The sequence below is a fragment of the Hypomesus nipponensis genome, chromosome 11, assembly GCF_054491055.1.
Source record: "Hypomesus nipponensis isolate SF chromosome 11, ASM5449105v1, whole genome shotgun sequence".
In the NCBI taxonomy this organism is placed as follows: domain Eukaryota; kingdom Metazoa; phylum Chordata; class Actinopteri; order Osmeriformes; family Osmeridae; genus Hypomesus; species Hypomesus nipponensis.
This window is the reverse complement of record NC_140371.1, coordinates 21,570,001-21,587,399: the sequence shown is the minus strand read 5'-3', so window position 1 is coordinate 21,587,399 and position 17,399 is coordinate 21,570,001. Positions and strand designations below refer to the sequence as shown.

Sequence of the window (17,399 nt, the reverse complement as noted above, 5' to 3'; positions counted from 1 at the left end):
TAAGTTGGTATAATACAGTCAAGCTTTCAAGCACTCTCAAGGGCACAATGAGAAATCTAGGACCGACACAAGAAAGACCCTCATCTTTATTCTTAAACTTCTTCTCTTCTGTCTTCTTCTCGCTACATAAATTCCAGATTTGTGAGAAGAAGAAAAAATAATTCTGTAGCTAAAAGGGAATCTGTCTCAGAAGTGTGGTGTTGGCAGATTCCCTCCCTGAGCTGGGCAACATGTTAGGGAACACGTCTATGATGTTCTCACATGCTGTACGGTGACTGTTTGAAGAGGACATTTCATGTCCTTCACAATAAATCAAGCCTCACAGGAAAGCACCTGCAGAAGAACTCTCCCTTTCAGATCCAGCTCCGAGACAGTCAGGGAGAAGCTCAATCACACATGTTGTTGTAATGACGGCATGTGCTGAAGCCATGCCTATTGAGCATGTGTCTCCCTCTCCCCTCATGTTATGCAAGCGCCCCTTGCCTGCTGCCCCGCGAGGTGATTATATGTATTATTCAGGCTGATTGAGCTGAAGAGATGCCCTAGACATACACTCAGCTAGCAGGTTCCTCTCCGTTTCCCTCTCAGGGTAATTACCTTACATATACCTAGATCACTCTCCTCTCTTGGATGTGCTCTCTCAGAGGTGTGACTAAATGTCACAAAAAGCCCTGCGGACACATTATGTTTCGGCTGAATACCCCAGCGCACGGTGAACATCAGTCCAGCTGACTTTGTTATTCATGACAGCATGTGACACGCAGCCTGTAAAATGCTGATACTTAGGGTGTCATGTATCAATGCTGACATGTAACATGTTATGTCATGTTAGAATAAGCATTTCATAAAAGCTGATATGTAATTATGTTGTATGTCTTCCGCTGTTGGTTTGCTCGTCCGTTCGTTTTCAACCGTTTTCAGCTCTTGAAAACAGGGTGCTAAAGAAACAAGAAAGCCCAGATGCCAAAACCCAGACCTGCCCCCTTTTCACACATCCGACCTTATGAGCCAAACGGGGACCGTCTGCATGATGCAAGAGCACTGTGTAGTCGAGCAGATCCCATTCTGATTCTTCTCAAGCAGAATTTGATTCTGTAGATTTCAACCAATGTACAGCGACATGGACCTGGATGCAAAAGGTCAATGCTTAACTGGCTGGATAGAAGGATCCAGAAAGATGGGCACAATATCGTGTCCATAACATTTTATAAATAACATCTACCAGCAGGGATAATGATGACGTGATAGAAAGCTTGCACACCAGTAGACAACACTCTACGCAGGCACCAAACCAATTCTTATTCATTTGTAGCATTTGAGCTTGAAGGTTTGGACAGATTCAATAGCTCCCCTATCCACTCACCCGTGAGATGTGTAAGGGAGATATAGATAGCAGCGATCAGCTCCACCTCGCTCTGAGGTGAATCGTGTGACTGGCTTATTTTACCCCGAGCGAGACCACGGCAAGCAAGTCAATTGGAAACATTTGGAGAAACGCACACAGTAAAGCTGATCAGCCATTGGTTGGCTTGGCAGAGTGTGATCCCTGTAGGCTACGTGCGCGGGGCGGATGTGGCGGGCTCGCTAGCTTTGCGCGTGACCCACGTGTGACCTGTGTTGAGAAGAGGGAGCTGCCTGCTTCCTCGTGGCTGCTATTGATCTGCTAGTGCCTGCTTCTGAGCACCGCATCTGATCTCTGTGGTTCCGCTGGGAGATGATTGGCTGAAAACAACAACAACAACAACAACAGGCATAGTGGGTTGGTTAGTTTGATGCTGGCTCCTCATTCAGGATTTGCGGAAATCTAGGCTCTTTATTTAATGATCTGTGCTTGCGTGCAGTGTTTTTGAGGACGTTGTTGTGCGGTCACAGAGGATTTTTGGATTAAAATGATAGTCAATATTAAATATGTAATAAAATATTGAGAGAGGGGAGGGAGAGAGAGAGAGGGAGAGAGGGAGGTAGAGAGGGAGAGAGGGAGGGAGAGAGGGAGAGAGGGAGAGCGCTACATTTCCAGTTACAGAAGACTTTCCATCTTCTCTCTCCCCGGTTGACTTTTCATCACTGTTCCCTCAAGGGTTGAAGATACTGGCTTGTTATCGTTCCAGCAATCAAGCAGACCTTCCCTGCTATAATACCCAGGGAAGAATCTCAATCCATCAGCATGGTTTACTCTTCACCCACAATTGAGAATAATCTGCCTCCAGTGAGGGGTCAGGATAATTGCATGCATGTGTCTGAATCCGCAGTGCAACGTAGAATAACCGATGCCATCCAATATGTTTGCAATATGTCAGGCGAGGAAGGCGTCATGCCAGGGGGGAAAGGAGGGAGCGATGAAAAGGATATTTGAGCGCAGGAAAGGGAATAAAAGAAACTGTAGGATGAATCACCTGTCAGAGGTTTTTCAAATCCAGGTTTTAACGCTTGCATTCGGTGCTTGTTTATAACAGGGTGTGTGTTTAATGTATGCATTGAAAATCACAGGGCAATCATAAATAACCATCTTCTTAGCCTGCAAACTCATTGAAAAAATACTGAGATATTTTCATGTATTCCCGCTGGTGAACCTGTGAACCTGAAGGCAGTAATATTCTCAAGGTTAAATTGTGCATAGGTAATTGCCTATGTTGTTTTAGACTGTCAGTTTCCTTGTGGTTGCAAAACAGTTTTCCACTCAGCAGTCTAAAGCGCTTCGTGAAAGGGGATGATTTTTATGCAATTTCCATAATTTTCCCATACAGCTAGGCTAATACACTTTCGCACCTCGTGTCAAACGAGGGTTGAGATTCTGTTTAATGTCAAATTAGTTTTTTAAGAATCTTTGAGTTACAGCTTTGTATTAGCCTACGTAATATCACATCCTTCACAGGGGTTTCCCTTTGTCGTGTCGGAATTATCCGTCGGCCTTCAATGTGGTCTTTGTTTTCTGTGTTCGCAAAGATACAAAAATCGCGAAAATACCGTTCTCTTTTCCGTCTCCACTGTTCAGAACACTCACCGTTTCATCCTTTCCTAAGATAGCCTACAAAACGAAACATGGTTTTTACCTTAAAAAAACAATTGTGTTGTATACATATTTATTTATAAGTTGACGAGTAGAGGATATGAGAGAAGGCATGACTAGTGGTGAGATAAGAACTGTTTAAACTTTCATGAATTCACTAGTGGTCAGGCTTTTTGGTGTCCACAATCTAATTGGCATGTTGCCGCGCTTGTAGCGTGAACTATCATGAATAATGGATGAAAAACAACTCAGTCACGTGCGCCATTATAACCACATAGTGGTAAGCAATTTTCAGCTCGCTACTCTGGAAAAATACAATACTTCAGACAGTTCCAGTCTCGTTACAATTCGACATCAGCAGTGCTAGAGCTTTCATGCTAATAGAAAAGCTCTTGTTCAATGAGCAGTATCTTGTTTTTAACAAAACTTTTTACCACCATTTACAATGCTCTTTAGAACCATCTTCTTGGCAGCCCCGGTATTTTGGAAAAGTAGTGCCATGTCTGATTACCCTGGCCCATTGTTACATACACAGAGGTTGATATAAATTACGTTAAATTACTTGAAAGTAACGAAACCCGTTTAATCGCTAAATGTTGGATTCCTTAGTGTTAAGGGTACAAAAGGTCGTTACTTTGTGAACAATTCTGCGTATTCAGTGACAGTTGGCACATTGTTTATGTTTCAGTGATGTGACGCTGGTGACTGAGCATCTGAAATGCCAACACAGCCCAGACAGTGTGCCTTCCTTCATCTCTCATGAACCGTCTCTGAATTTCCAGTATACATATTTAACAGCCTTTAATATTTTAGCTCTCTGAAATGGGTATTTGATGTGTGAAATTTTGAATTAATGAGTCATGGCTTATCAATATTTAATTGTCTATAAAGTGAGATTTATGTATCTTAAGCCGTAAAACCATTATAATGACAGATGTTTGGCATTCAGAAACATTATTTGTATTTTTCATTCAACAGCCTGTGCTAAACCTTTTGTGTTTCTCGTGTATTAACAGTTTAATGATTTGATATGTGAGGGAATTTGTTTGCAAAGCCAAACAGAGCAGTTTTTCTTTCTTTCAAACACAAATTTACGCAAATTAAATCATGCATTCATAATGCAATACCAAGGTCTTTCTCTCTTTATAAATACCACACAGGATATGATTTCTGCTGCTCCCTTGTTTATTATTGAAAACCAGTCCTGTCTAGCCTTACAGAGGAGAGGAGAAAGAAGACTGAATGCCTAGATTATGTCTCTGTCAAATCGATGCTTAAGTTCTCTCATTTTCCTGTCATCACTCTTATGATTCAATTAGAGAGCACAGCATTCCTCTGTCTGCCCTGACCAGACGAGCAGGAGACTTGATTGACAGTCACACACATTACTATGCACCGAAAGGCAGGGCAACTGGCAGAGAGATATGAATATTTGAATAGATTGCATAAAAGAATCTTGTAATTGATTTTCTATCTTGGCTGCCATTTCATTAGCTGAATAAATGCATTCATATTGGCTGTGGACTTGCTAAAATTGTCCCCATTGTGCCATTGTGAAGACAATCTCTCATCTTGTTTGTATTTCATGATAATACAGTAGCAGCTGAAAGAACAAATTCTACGGCCCTTTCAGATTTGGGTCGGCTGGATGTTCAGATCTGGGAGTGTGGTCACAGTCTCACCCCATTTTCTTGGCAGTCTGGGACTGGGTCTCGTTGTGAGGGGGGGGGGGCAGGACAAGTTATCTTTTCAGGAAGTATGGTGTGAGGTCAAGAGAGGTGACCAGTGCTCTGTGCTGCTCCCCTGCAGATGTGATTCACACCGTGGGCCCCGTGGCCAGAGGGAACGTGGGTCAGACGGAGAACCAAGACCTCGCTGCCTGCTACAAGAACTCCCTCCAGCTGGCCAAGGAGAACCACCTTCACTCTGTGGTGAGTACTGCGTCTCAGCCCTCCTCACCACACGGCAAAGCTGCTCCCGACTTCTGGAGGAATCTGTTTAGTGTTCAGACACGTTGAGCACAGGGCTGGTGTTGAACCCTCTATAGTCCAGCCAGGGTGCTCAGTAGCTCACAGGATGAGCACACATCCCATGTAGGCTGAGGCTTCACCGCAGCGGCCTGGGTTTGAATCCCAACTGTGCTTTTTTCTGCATGTCATCCTCTCTCTCTCTCTCTCTCTCTCTCTCTCTCTCTCGCACTCTCTCGCACTCTCTCTCGCTCTCTCTGCTTCTCTCTCTGCCTCTCTCTCTCTCAGTGGGTGAGCAGTATTTGTTGAGGGGCAGAAACACCACATAACAAGAGCTTCCACATCTTTTATCTACGGAGGAATAGTCTAGTCTGTGAAAAAGAAAAATTGTCATGGCCATTTGTAAGTCAATCAATAAAAATAGTACTTTCTTGGAAGCCAACCGAAGGAAGTTTTATACACCCAATTTAAAAGGAGACTTTATATTGAAACCAGCAGAATGGATAGTACAGGCTTTCAAAAAGTACAGTCAAAGTCTGCTGATTTCTATGAAGGTGGAGGTTCCTGCTTTGGTAGTGTCACCCTTATGTGACCCAGTTTAAGAAGAAATTGGTTTGAGCTTTATCATATTCTTTTTAATTACTTATGACATTGATTCATAGTTTGTGATTTTCCCCATGGAGACATATTTGTTCACATTGAGGCTCTGACTTGTTTGAGGCTAATAGGCTATAACGGAGAGAGAGAGAGATGATGCATATTGGAAGAAGAAAATCACTTTCCTACAAGTGAAGTGAGTGGGCTTAGCAATGTTGGCTAACATCCAGATGCCAGTTCACCAAATGTGACTGCTGATTGCTGACTATCGGCCTAAACACTGGGCCTGGCCCCTGGCCTTCACAGTCTAGTCCATGACGTATAGATCTGGCCCTGCCACAGAGTAAACAAATCAGATCCACACCCGTCACCACAAATCACATGACCACCAGTCAATAACTGGAGCATCATCAGTCACCAATCAATAGGTGTTTGCTGAAGGTATTTGTAGGGTAGACAGAGACAGACTTGGATGATAATTTTCAGTTTGAATGTCTAATCATCAAAAGCCATGTATTCTTTTTATTTTTTTTTGTTTTTCTTATTCCGTTCAGGGCTAGTTCAAAGGCTACCATTGATCGGTGACTTTTTAATAGACTGTACTGTAAGGGGTGTCATATTTGGTTCATGCTAATACACTGTTCAGTTTCCCATCTTCCTTTAAACCATAGGGGAATTAGTTTTGGTTGTTTAGCCAATGTTTAACCCCCTACAGTACTATCCATTCTGCTAGTTTCTACAGCCGTAAATTAATACCATGCCGTATATATCTACTGGAGTCTGCGGATATAGAAGAGCATGTTCTCCATCGGGTTGTGATGTTAAAAAAAGAACTATAATGTCATTAGGCTCCATGAAACATGGATCTGCGTGGAAATATTTGAGATATAAGAGAACGGGCCAGCAGGAAGGCCATTTCCCTTCTGGTTTGTAATCGACTCAGCAGGGAAGAACGAACAACCCTTTTTTTCTTCTTTTATCCATAAAGGTTTCAGTACTTTTTTTCTGGAACATTCCAGAGATTTATTTTGGTTTATCTGTTCATTTATTTTTTCCCCAAATTCATATATTTATAAGAAGCAGGGTTGTTTTTCTCTGGGAGTCAGTTGAATCCTGTCTAATGTATTTGCACAGCTGCTCCTCGTTGAGGCTGGCTTCAGTGCACACACCGATGCTGTGTGATGGACTGGCCTTACAGGACAAGCCCAATCATTACATTCTCCAGCTCGTCGTTCATTTGGCCTCTCCTCACTATGGCAAGGACAACAGGAAAACCTCTTTAACCGCCTGAGAGGAAGAGAGATAGCTGTTTCTTTCTTCATCTTAAAGGCATCTGGCCTCGGTTGTGTTTCTCCCCGCGCTGTGGGGATGGAGGGGGGAGTCAGTCCTGATGAACAGCAGCTCTGGCCTTGAGCTCTCTGGGTGTGCTGTTTCCAGGTTCTTTGTCAGAGGAGACACAGTGGTTCACAAACACAATGTAGCCAGGCTCCTGCTTAGCCGATCAGCGCTAAGCTGATCTGAGGGGGCTTGACTGGGTGCTCTGCGGAGGGAGAGATCAGCAAGCTGACGCATGGAGGGAGAACCCACAGCAGACAGAGGAACCCAGCCAGAGGAACCCATCCAGAGGAACCCATCCAGAGGCCCTGCTGTGAGGCCCTGCTGTGAGGGGCTGCTGTGAGGGGCTGCTGTGAGGGGCTGCTGTGAGGCCCTGCTGTGAGGGGCTGCTGTGAGGCCCTGCTGTGAGGGGCTGCTGTGAGGGGCTGCTGTGAGGGGCTGCTGTGAGGGGCTGCTGTGAGGGGCTGCTGTGAGGGGCTGCTGTGAGGGGCTGCTGTGAGGCCCTGCTGTGAGGGGCTGCTGTGAGGGGCTGCTGTGAGGGGCTGCTGTGAGGGGCTGCTGTGAGGGGCTGCTGTGAGGCCCTGCTGTGAGGGGCTGCTGTGAGGGGCTGCTGTGAGGGGCTGCTGTGAGGGGCTGCCTGGTGAAATGCTAGACGACCACCACCCTAATGGGGATCCATTACAAAGGGGATGGAAGTCAAAACAAAACGTGACACGTAATAAACTTGAGCATAAAAGATTAAAACAAGCTGGGCTTGCCAGTTAATCCCGGAGATTTAGACCCCAAAGCTCCCCTCCGGGGTTCAGACACAGGCAGTTCTCTCACACCAACACGGACACTCCAGTTCCCACTCTGACACCTCCCTCCCCTCCCCCACACACACATCCCTTTTTCCCCCTGAGTGTGAACACAGATGGATAGTTTACCTAGCGAGCACGTCTCACGTCCTGTAAGCAGTGTTTTCAGCTTCACTTCATCAGTCCAGCTGCCTGTGACGTCATGGAGTGGGTGTAGGCCAGTGCAGTGTGTATCTACGGTGGTCCACAGGGTGTGTGTGTGTGTGTGTGTGTGTGTGCGAGGTGTGTGTGTATGTGTGTGACGAGACAGGCTCTGGCTGAAGGACGGCTTTCAGATGAAAAATGACGAATACTCCGAGCCAAGAAACCTTCCGTTTAACCTCTACACAGCAGCTGAACGCTGTCTGGACCAGTCCAGCATTTAACACCCTCCCTCTGTCTCTGTCCCCATACAATCTGTGTCAGATGGCTGGATGCTAGCTATTCAACCACATGGGGGGGGAGTTCAGTTTTTTATAGTATTTACAGAGCAGTGTGTATCTAGGTATAACGAGCATACAGATTGTGTGTGTTTGTGTGTAGGCTGGTACTGTAAGGCTAGCATGCTCCTGCACTTTCTTCTCTCTGGGTGAAAGAGCAATCTGTCATAGCCCCGCAGGCAGAGCCCAACCCTGGCTGAAACCCTTGTCCAAAAATGGCCGCCTTGCCAACTGTGCCGTGGACCAGAGGAGGAGAGGCCAGTCTGGGCCTGCTCTGACACACTAACAAACTGCTCTCAGGCCCCAAACAAGAGAAACACTGGAACTGGCCTAGCCCAAATACGGCCTCTTTCTTTCACTTTTTCTTTTCTTCCTTTCTCTTTCTTTCTTTCTCTCTTTTCTCTCTTTTCTCTTTTCTCTTCTCTTGTCTCTCTCTCTCTCTCTCTCTCTCTCTCTCTCTCTCTCTCTCTCTCTCTCTCTCTCTCTCTCTCCGTCTCTCTCTCTCTCTCTCTCTCTCTCTCTCTCTCTGTGTTCTGGATGACTCAGGTGAGATAAGCAGGAGAGAAATCTGGTGGTGGTTTGACACATTCAGATTGGAGATGAATTGTGATAATAACACTGTCTGGCCGGTCGATGAGAGCGCACCTATTCCAGCAAACTGTCAATATTTGCCTGGCCCAGGACCCATTAAACCGTCTCATCCCAGCTCTTCTGATATACGGAGCATGGTTCCTATTACCGCCTATTTGGAAACAGCTGGGCATTTTGGGAAGCCATACTCAGTCCTGCCACAGCATTGAATCGGCCAGGAAATGAGAGAGAGGTGGTGGTGTTGATGAGTTAAGGCCCTGCCTGGGGGACTGAGAGACAGATTGGAATCTCTCCTGGAGGAGGAGGTGGAGGTGCTGATGTGTCGTCTACACAACCTGCTGACTGAGAGAGTAAATGATGGAGTCATCTGTGCGGCTCTCACCATCTGAGGACGGATAACTACAGTAGTACAATATGGATATTTGTCTCGCGTGGGTGTCTGCGTGTGTAGCTGTGTTTGTGTGTGTGGCTGGGTGTTACAGCAGGTAGGTGTGTGTGGATGTGTGTGTGTGTGTGTGTGTGTGGGTGATAAAGCAGCTAGGTGTGTGTGGCTGGGTGTGTGTGTGTGTGGGTGATAAAGCAGCTAGGTGTGTGTGGCTGGGTGTGTGTGTGTGTGTGGGTGATAAAGCAGCTAGGTGTGCATGCGTGCATGACTGTCCCTCAGGGCTGTCGGTCCCAGCGGGCTGGGATGCTAGGAGGTACAGCAGGCGGCAGGGGACCCCTGCTGCAGATCCCCTGTCTTGGCTAGTCACGGTGGGCTGCTCTGGACCCCCTTGGATGGAGCTCTGTCTGTCAGCCAGCCTCTCATAGCCACCATGAACAGGGACGCCTCCATCTGGAGCCCATTCAGAGGAACCCCAGTCTCATTTCAGCTGCCTGGGTCGCCCTCTCTTACATGATGACCTTTGGAGAAGAGAAATGTGCATGTTTACCCAAAACATAATTATCAGCTCATTTTAAGCAGGTTTTCAAACCATTGATGTGCATTATTGAATTAACCAGCTTTGTTTTTGAACTAACCGGATAGCCTTCTGGTGATGCAAAATATGAGGGGGATTTTTTTTTCCACAAGCAGCGAGGCACAGACGGACATTTTTTTTTTCTCCTTTACTAATGCCCTTGTGGGTAATCTAGCAATCTTTTTTTTACTCAATTTGACCACAACAAGCCACAATGTGATGTTTTCAGAAAGCATCTGTCATTAAGCTATTTCTGGCTTTGTGCAGTGGGCTGTTTGCGAGCTGGCAGCTGTCAGTATGGGCAGTGACATGGCTGCAGGCTTGCATTCACCAGCCTTGTCTCCTTTTCCCAGATGACTAGCGAAGTGCTTTGTAGTCATAACACACTGGCCTTCTCGGGTCTCCGGTCTGGAAACCACAAATTGCCTGTTGAGAAGTTTGCTGAAAGCCAAGTGGATCGTTGATGAATGGTGTCGGATAGCGGCATCAGCCTTCTTCCCCTGCAGCCTCATTCCAAGCCTGTTCAGAGCATTTGTTTACACTGGACTCCACGCATTCTTCATCTCCGCTTCTAGAATGTCCTTGTGTTTATCCAGCTACCTATCTGATAAAGAAAAGGTTTCAGTCTGTTCTGGTATGTGTAGCCCTTGGAATATAAACTCTCTGGGTGTATCTGACATTGTATTGACCTGTCTGTAGAGAATCTAACCTCTTAAGACTGTGTGTGTCAGTGGAAGACCATGTTCCTCTCAGAGCCACCTGAGTCCCCAGGGACTCTTAAACATAGGTCATCCTGACTGACACTCGGGGGGATTTTCAGGATGCTTATGTTATGTCTGACTGACGACAGAAAAGCCCTCTAGCGAAAGCATCTCATTGTCGTGATTTTGGACTGTTTTGTTGCACGCATGGAGTTTAAAATGTGTCGTTTACGACCGTGTTGCATCGTCCCTTATTTATGTATGTAAACGCCGCCATGTAAACTTTTACGACTCTACGCTCACCCCCTTCTGTCCGTGAGTGTCTACTCCCAGGGTGATTCATTAATTTTCATTTATGTTATGAACATACTTTTTCCCTCTCCTCTTTCCCCTCCTCGTAAATTATTAGCCTGGAGTGACTTCTAATGTAATCACATAATGGCTGGGAAAAGTCAAACGCTTTTATTGTTGCACACTTGGGCTTCTGACGGCTACGCAAGATGAGACATTGAGACTTATAGGTGAGGTTTGCTATATGGTTTTGTGTTTGCAGGAAACTGTTATGAAGCGAATCTTTAGCAGCACAGTAACACCAGCTGTGTTGACATACAGGGTTTATGATAGCCTTGTACTAAACTGTGATGGTAGACATATGTATTGTAGACAGAATACTTATCAGTGTGAAATATGTGTTCTGTAATGAAGTGTTCTGTCTGAGAAACTATGGTTCATAATTGTTTTGCCTCTACAACATATGGCATATTAATTCCCAGTCATATCTATTCTGTGCTTGCTGGCCAAATGATGGTTCAAAGGTTCAAATTATTTTTACACAGTTTATACTGCACAGTACCTGCTGTATATTTATTATGTGTTAGACTCAAGAGGTGAATGTACCGTGGCTTTAAGTTGAGTTCAATTGCAAACAACTAGTTTGTCTCAACTTTGAGGAATCTGTTTGGTCCAGAAAGCCAGTGAGTGCAGGGCTGGTGATGAACCCCTTATTGACCCTCATAGAGTATTATCCGTCCAATCAGACTGCAGCCTGCAAAAACCTGCTCTCTGGGCAGCCATTGGTTGTGCCCTAGATCCACCTGGCGGCGTGCATCTAAAAGGTTAATGAGACTGACACTTGGAAAAGGTCACAGAGCCACTTAGATTTGTCATCGCTATTTATCTGATCTGAAACGTAGGCAACACTGGGCCAATTAGCTCCAATTAGAGTGCTGCTGGTGTTCCTCCCAGCCCTGCCTAACGAGCGGAGGGGTTGTAATTAACGTGGCGCCCCAGTTTGAGAAGAGAGGAGTTAGCATGGGGAAGTCCTAGGCTGCCGGGCGGGGTGCGACTAGGCTAGCCAGCAGCGTCACACCCCCTGACATTTCACAAAGAATGTGCCGGAACTTAGTTCAGTGCAGTGAAACATTAAGATATGTAAAATATGACATTTCCATACACTTCGAGAGGTGTAATCATGGTTGATGGGGATTGAGGTAATCTTCTGAGTGGCTTTGCGGAAGGGGTTGTGCACAGCCAAGCGAGCGGGCACTGTGATTATAGCCTGTAGCAGCCCATAACCACACCAGGAGAGGCTAACTCCTTGTCTTCCAACAATGCTTTTCACTTCAATTCTTTTATTTCGTGTTCCCGGAGATAGGAGTCGGTCTCTGATGATAATATATTCTCTGACAATAATTCAAATGTTCTTGAAGTTAGATAACACCCAGAGATCCATCAGAGTACCTTAAGATTAACATCATTGGCACATGCTGCTGTTTCGCATCCACGTTCTTGTCTCCTGTTTGGCTTTGAGGAAGCCTGGGAGAGTCTGCTGTGAATGTCTCTCGCCCCTCTCCCCATCCCCAGCCACACGTGGTCAGGCCTGGACGCTCACACCCAGCAGAGGGACATCAGGGGAAATTGTGGATTAAACACGTCGCTCCCAGCCTCATGCAAGTCGACAAGAACTCTGCGATGAGTAGGCACTAATTAAACATACCTGGAGAGTGTGGGCAATATCACAGAACAAAAGACAGATCTGCCTCTCTCTCTTTCTCTCTTTCTGTTCAACAATGGAACTGTTCTGACGGTGTCTCCTCCCTTCCGGAGAGTTCCCCAAGGCAGACGACTCACACAGAAGAAGAGAGAGGAAGGAAGAGAGAGAGAGAGAGAGAGAGAGAGAGAGAAGAGAGGGAGAGGAAGATAAGAGAAGAGAGGGGTAGAGAAGAGGGGAAGAGGGGAGGGAGATAAGAGATGAAGGGTCTTGAAGAACAGACAAGACACACCCAGAGAAATCAGTCTTTGTTGGCAGCAATTACTTTTGATTAGATGCTTAACATTCTGATGTGTGTTAGCTATTCTCCACTGAATATCTCCACTGGCTGGCACTCCCGCTCCAGTGTAGTGTACAGGACTCAGAACCAGTACGCTACAGACTGCAGGGTCACAATGTGCTCTACCAGTGGCACGTCCTCAAACAACACAGCAGGCGTAAGAAAAACTCAAACGCCTCTCTCACTTGTGAAAAAGGATGTTTTTTTCCTCTCCAGCGAGAGCTTGAACCATCTGTTTAGAACTCTACCAGAGACACGGAAACATCTGCAAAACCACAACGTGTCTCCTCCACCAAGCTGACAGATACCTCTCCTCCTATCAGAGGATGGGAGCGCTGAAGATGGTCTGGGGATCTGAGAACAGCCACATGGGCTCTCTCTCTCTCTCTCTCTCTCTCTCCCTCACTATCCCCTCTTTTCCCTCTCACTCTCTCTTCATCCCCTCTCTCTCTCTGCCCCCACCATCTCTCTCTCTCTGCCCCCCCCCCCTCTCTCTCTCTCTCTCTCTCCCTCTTCTTCTCTCTCTCTACTTCTCTCTCTCTCTCTCTACTTCTCTCCCTCACTATCCCCTCTTTTCCCTCTCACTCTCTCTTCCTCTTCATCCCCTCTCTCTCTCTGCTGCCCTCTCACTCTCTCTTCCTCTTCATCCCCTCTCTCTCTGCTGCCCTCTCCCTCTCCTGCTCTCTCTGCCCCCACCATCTCTCTCTCTCTGCCCCCCTCTCTCTCTCTCTCTCTCTCTCTCTCTCTCTCTCTCTCTCTATCTCTCTCTCTCCAGCTTTACTCTGCCGTATCAACATCCCTTCAGCCGTGTGTGTGAGGTGTGTAGTGACGAGGCGCGTGGCTACGTCTCATGGCTATTGTCTAAACAGATTGCTGTTGAGCGTCGCTGGAGTTGTCAGGATGACTCCTTGTTTACATCATTACGGTTAATTAACAGGCAGGATGGCTCCTGTGAGGGGCGCTCTGTCGCGCCTCCGGACAGAGCTGTCACGCACGCCGCCGTCTCGTTATCCAAGAGGCGCCGTCCCCACGGTAACGGCTTTCACCGCTCGAACGCCTCTGGTCACCGTAGCCACGCCCCCGGGAGACGTTGTCCAAATGGAGAGATGCGATTGGATAACCAGGGTATCCTATGTACAGACCTCAGTTTTCTCTTCTTTTCTTTTACCTCTCATCTCTTGATCCTCTTGTCTCACAGGCCCTCATTTAGCAAGGATGTTGATACGCATGGAAAAGCATTCAATTTAATACTCGCAGATTGATATTTTAATTATTATTGAATGGATAGTAATGAGAGCGTTGAATATATGCGTCCCTTTTAATGCATTTAATTAAAGTTACTGAGCGTGACGTCTGACATGGCTCCAACTGCATCAGAATCCAAGCTGCTCCGCCGGTTAGAGACTCCGGAGAGCAGGAAAAAAAACCCACAGCACAGTTATTTATCAATGAAGAAATAACCGCGTTAGATCGATAAATCAATACTGATGGAAGAAACCCTCGTCTCTCTCCACCCTGGCTAGCGTTAGCATTAGCATTCTGCTCCAGGCTCAGCCACAGACCAGTCTGTCTCCCGACTGTTATTTGGGTTCTTTTTGGAGCGTCGCTCGACTCCTACCAGGAGCTCCGCTTGGCCACGACCATGTCAAGTGGAATTTCCTGGTCAATCAGAGCGTTCCATTCCAACAGGCTTGCACCCAATTATCCTCCAATCCCACGGACCTGTCTTACAGCTGTGGCTGTCTGTAGAACAAGGCTTGTCTCCATAGGGGCTTAGCAAGCAGGAGAGAGAGTCACCTGGTCAGTCCCAGGGGTCTGTATAGTTGAAACACCTTGAAAAGGGAAATATAGATGGAATTTTCCAAGTTGGAATATATCAGGAACCTATTTCACTCCAACTAATGAAAGGTTCTGTCGGTTGTGTTGAAGAATTTGTGGCTGGATGAACGCTGGTCTGAGTTACATTAGCATCTTGGCTTACATTAGCATTAGCATCTAGACACAGATGGGCTTCCTGTCGCGCTGCTTAAGGGCTCTCTGCTTTTCTCCTGTAGCCCTGTCTCCCGTGTTTATTCGTTTAGACACAGCCCACCAGCATACAGTGTGAACCAACAAGCTGCTTATTAGATTTCCCTTACGTACAGCCGATATCAAATGCAAGCCGCTTTTAATAACAGGCAGGTAATTACGAATGCTTGTTCCGATTTTTCAACAACAAAAAAAAGAGAGAAAAAAAAATTTCTTCTGTGCTGAAGACAGGCATGCTGAGTGATTTGCAAATCATGCCAAATCTTCGCCTGCCATTTTGTTAGTGTTGACTGATGCGAGGGTGAATTAATAAAAGGGGCTGGTAATGCTATGAAGGATAGAAAGCCCATTCTTTGTTCCTATCTTTCCGAAAAGATAGGAGGTAAAGTTTTGGTCTGGCAATATTGTACTGAATTACTTTTAATCTTGTTACTGGGGTTTTATCGTGTAACTGACATTCCTTAGCCAACAGAGCCGTCTTTGTTCCCATCTGTCATTCCTTCTTGACATTGTCATGCTGTTGTGTGTTTGGGCTGCACATCCATATTGCATGTGAACACACGCCTAAACGCTATTCTTACCTTACTACTGCGTCAAATCTTGTTTTTAAATTGCATGGCAAACTCATTTTCACCTTGAAACACACTGACCAATTCTGATGTGTGTGTGTGTGTGTGTGTTTGTGCAACAATCCTGATGTGTGTGTGTGTGTGTGTGTGTGTGTTTGTGCAACAATCCTGATGTGTGTGTGTGTGTCCGTTGTCCGGCATGTGGATTATCAAACCAGCCCCAGCCTTCCCCCAAGGCCCAGGTGAATGATTGTGTGCTTTGGGAGGCGTGCCATGTTTATGCTCTCCCACATAATTCTTTAATCATGGTGCTGTTACCCACACACACAGCCGGTTTAGTGTCATTATTATCTCTCAAGGTCACCGCTAACGAGGGCTGGCGCTTCATAGCTGGCCCCAGCTGATTGACTCCTACTTTTAAACGGGCACAAACAAGGCCTACTCAGAGATTCAGGAGACAGTGCAGCACCTTCCTAGCTTTATGAGGAGTTATATTAGTCCGAGATCTGCCTTCGGAACCAGGTTGCTTTTTGCTGATGGCGGAAATTGCCAGGAAGGGAATGGAATACTTATTCCTGGCCTTCTACTTGTATCTGTTTGGTCCGTCTTTATTGGTAATGACGTTTAGGTTGCGATTCCAAAGGAATTCAAGTTTATTGACTCTGAAGTGGAGTGTGTAGGCCTTTGTTTGCTCTGCGTCGTGTGAAGGAACTGGGCAACGTGCGGTTCAGGCTGTGCACACATTCTTCACCCACAGCAAAGGGATGACATGCATTCTGTTTTGGAAACCGAGCTTTCCGATCTGGTATGTGGTGTATTCTTTGGCTGGCAGAAACCACGCTGACCACAAATGAGGTATTTCATTCAGGGCACACGCTCTCCGAGGGCTTTCATTTGTCATAGAGACAGTATTTAAATGGTGACTATGGGGCTCCTACCCCTTAATGTGCTGCTAGTCCTTGAGATAGCCCCAATCCCTCTCCCCTCTCTATCTTTTTCCAAGGTAATTAAAAATGATATGACATGCATTAAGCACTCGAGTAATCATTTCCTGGTGTGATTTAGCGGGTTAAACATTTCTCTCATTGTAAAACAATGACCTTGGTATTGGAAATGTCACACTCCTTTTTTATGAATGATCCAGAACACGTCTGAAGCATAGAACAGATTGAAATTTAAATCAGCCTTTACCCTCACTACTTCTTCATTTCACATTGAACTTGTGATCTGAAAAGGAAAGGTAGTCTCTCTATTTAGTCATGCTATCTTGTGAATTCATTAAATCTGACTGGCGGAAGCAGCACAGGTGAATCCTATATTTTATGGGCTGGATTTGTCAGCCAATATGTCCAGACACCACCCAGCTCTGATAGTTTACCTCATAATGTAATACTCATGTCCCCATAACAGCACCAGGTAGAGCTAGGGACATAATCGTTACATTTGTTTACCTCATCAAGTATTCATCAACAATGCAAACCTATTTTTGAGAAAAATACGTAATACCTACTCAACGCCAAGGATTTCAATCAGTGGATTTTTTAAAGCGGCACTATTTCTGATGTTTCCCTTCACACGGCGTGTTGTTTTCTATCTACTTAACGATGCTCAAACGAAAATCATTCAGCCATTAAAAGACCCAGCATGCACCTTGCGTAGTATAAATCCTTTGAAGAAGTAGCTTAGTATAAGGTGATGTTGTTTGCATGTGCGTATCTGAACAGTGGCCCTAATCAGAGCCATCGTTGAGGAGGTTTCAGTGTGTGAGGAGTAATTGTCTCCCTGCCTTAGCTCCAGCCCTTAGAGAGCTCTTGGGCTTGACAGAAGCAGACTGCCATGATTGCGGGTTCACAAGGAAATATGGAGGTGTTTGGCTAAAGGCACCATCAAGCCTTATGATCCTCATCTACGTAATGGTGCCTGATGGATGCTTGATTGTGACCCTCAATAAATATTGTGCCACTCTACCGTGGCTCTGCACCCTGTTTATGCTAACACTGAAGGGGAGAAATGAACACAAACTGCTTCTTACCAAAGCA

General features: G+C 45.9%; 1 protein-coding gene across 4 annotated transcripts in view; it reads left to right on the top strand.

Annotated features, from left to right (window-relative positions):
- The window catches only part of macrod2 (mono-ADP ribosylhydrolase 2), a 357,904-nt gene that overhangs the window by 234,887 nt on the left and 105,618 nt on the right, over positions 1-17,399 (top strand). For all 4 annotated transcript variants that reach the window (XM_084667272.1, XM_084667271.1, XM_084667270.1 and 1 more), the window contains exon 6: positions 4,817-4,938. In XM_084667272.1, coding sequence (XP_084523398.1) covers positions 4,817-4,938 — 122 coding nt within the window. The remainder of the gene's footprint in view (positions 1-4,816; positions 4,939-17,399) is intronic.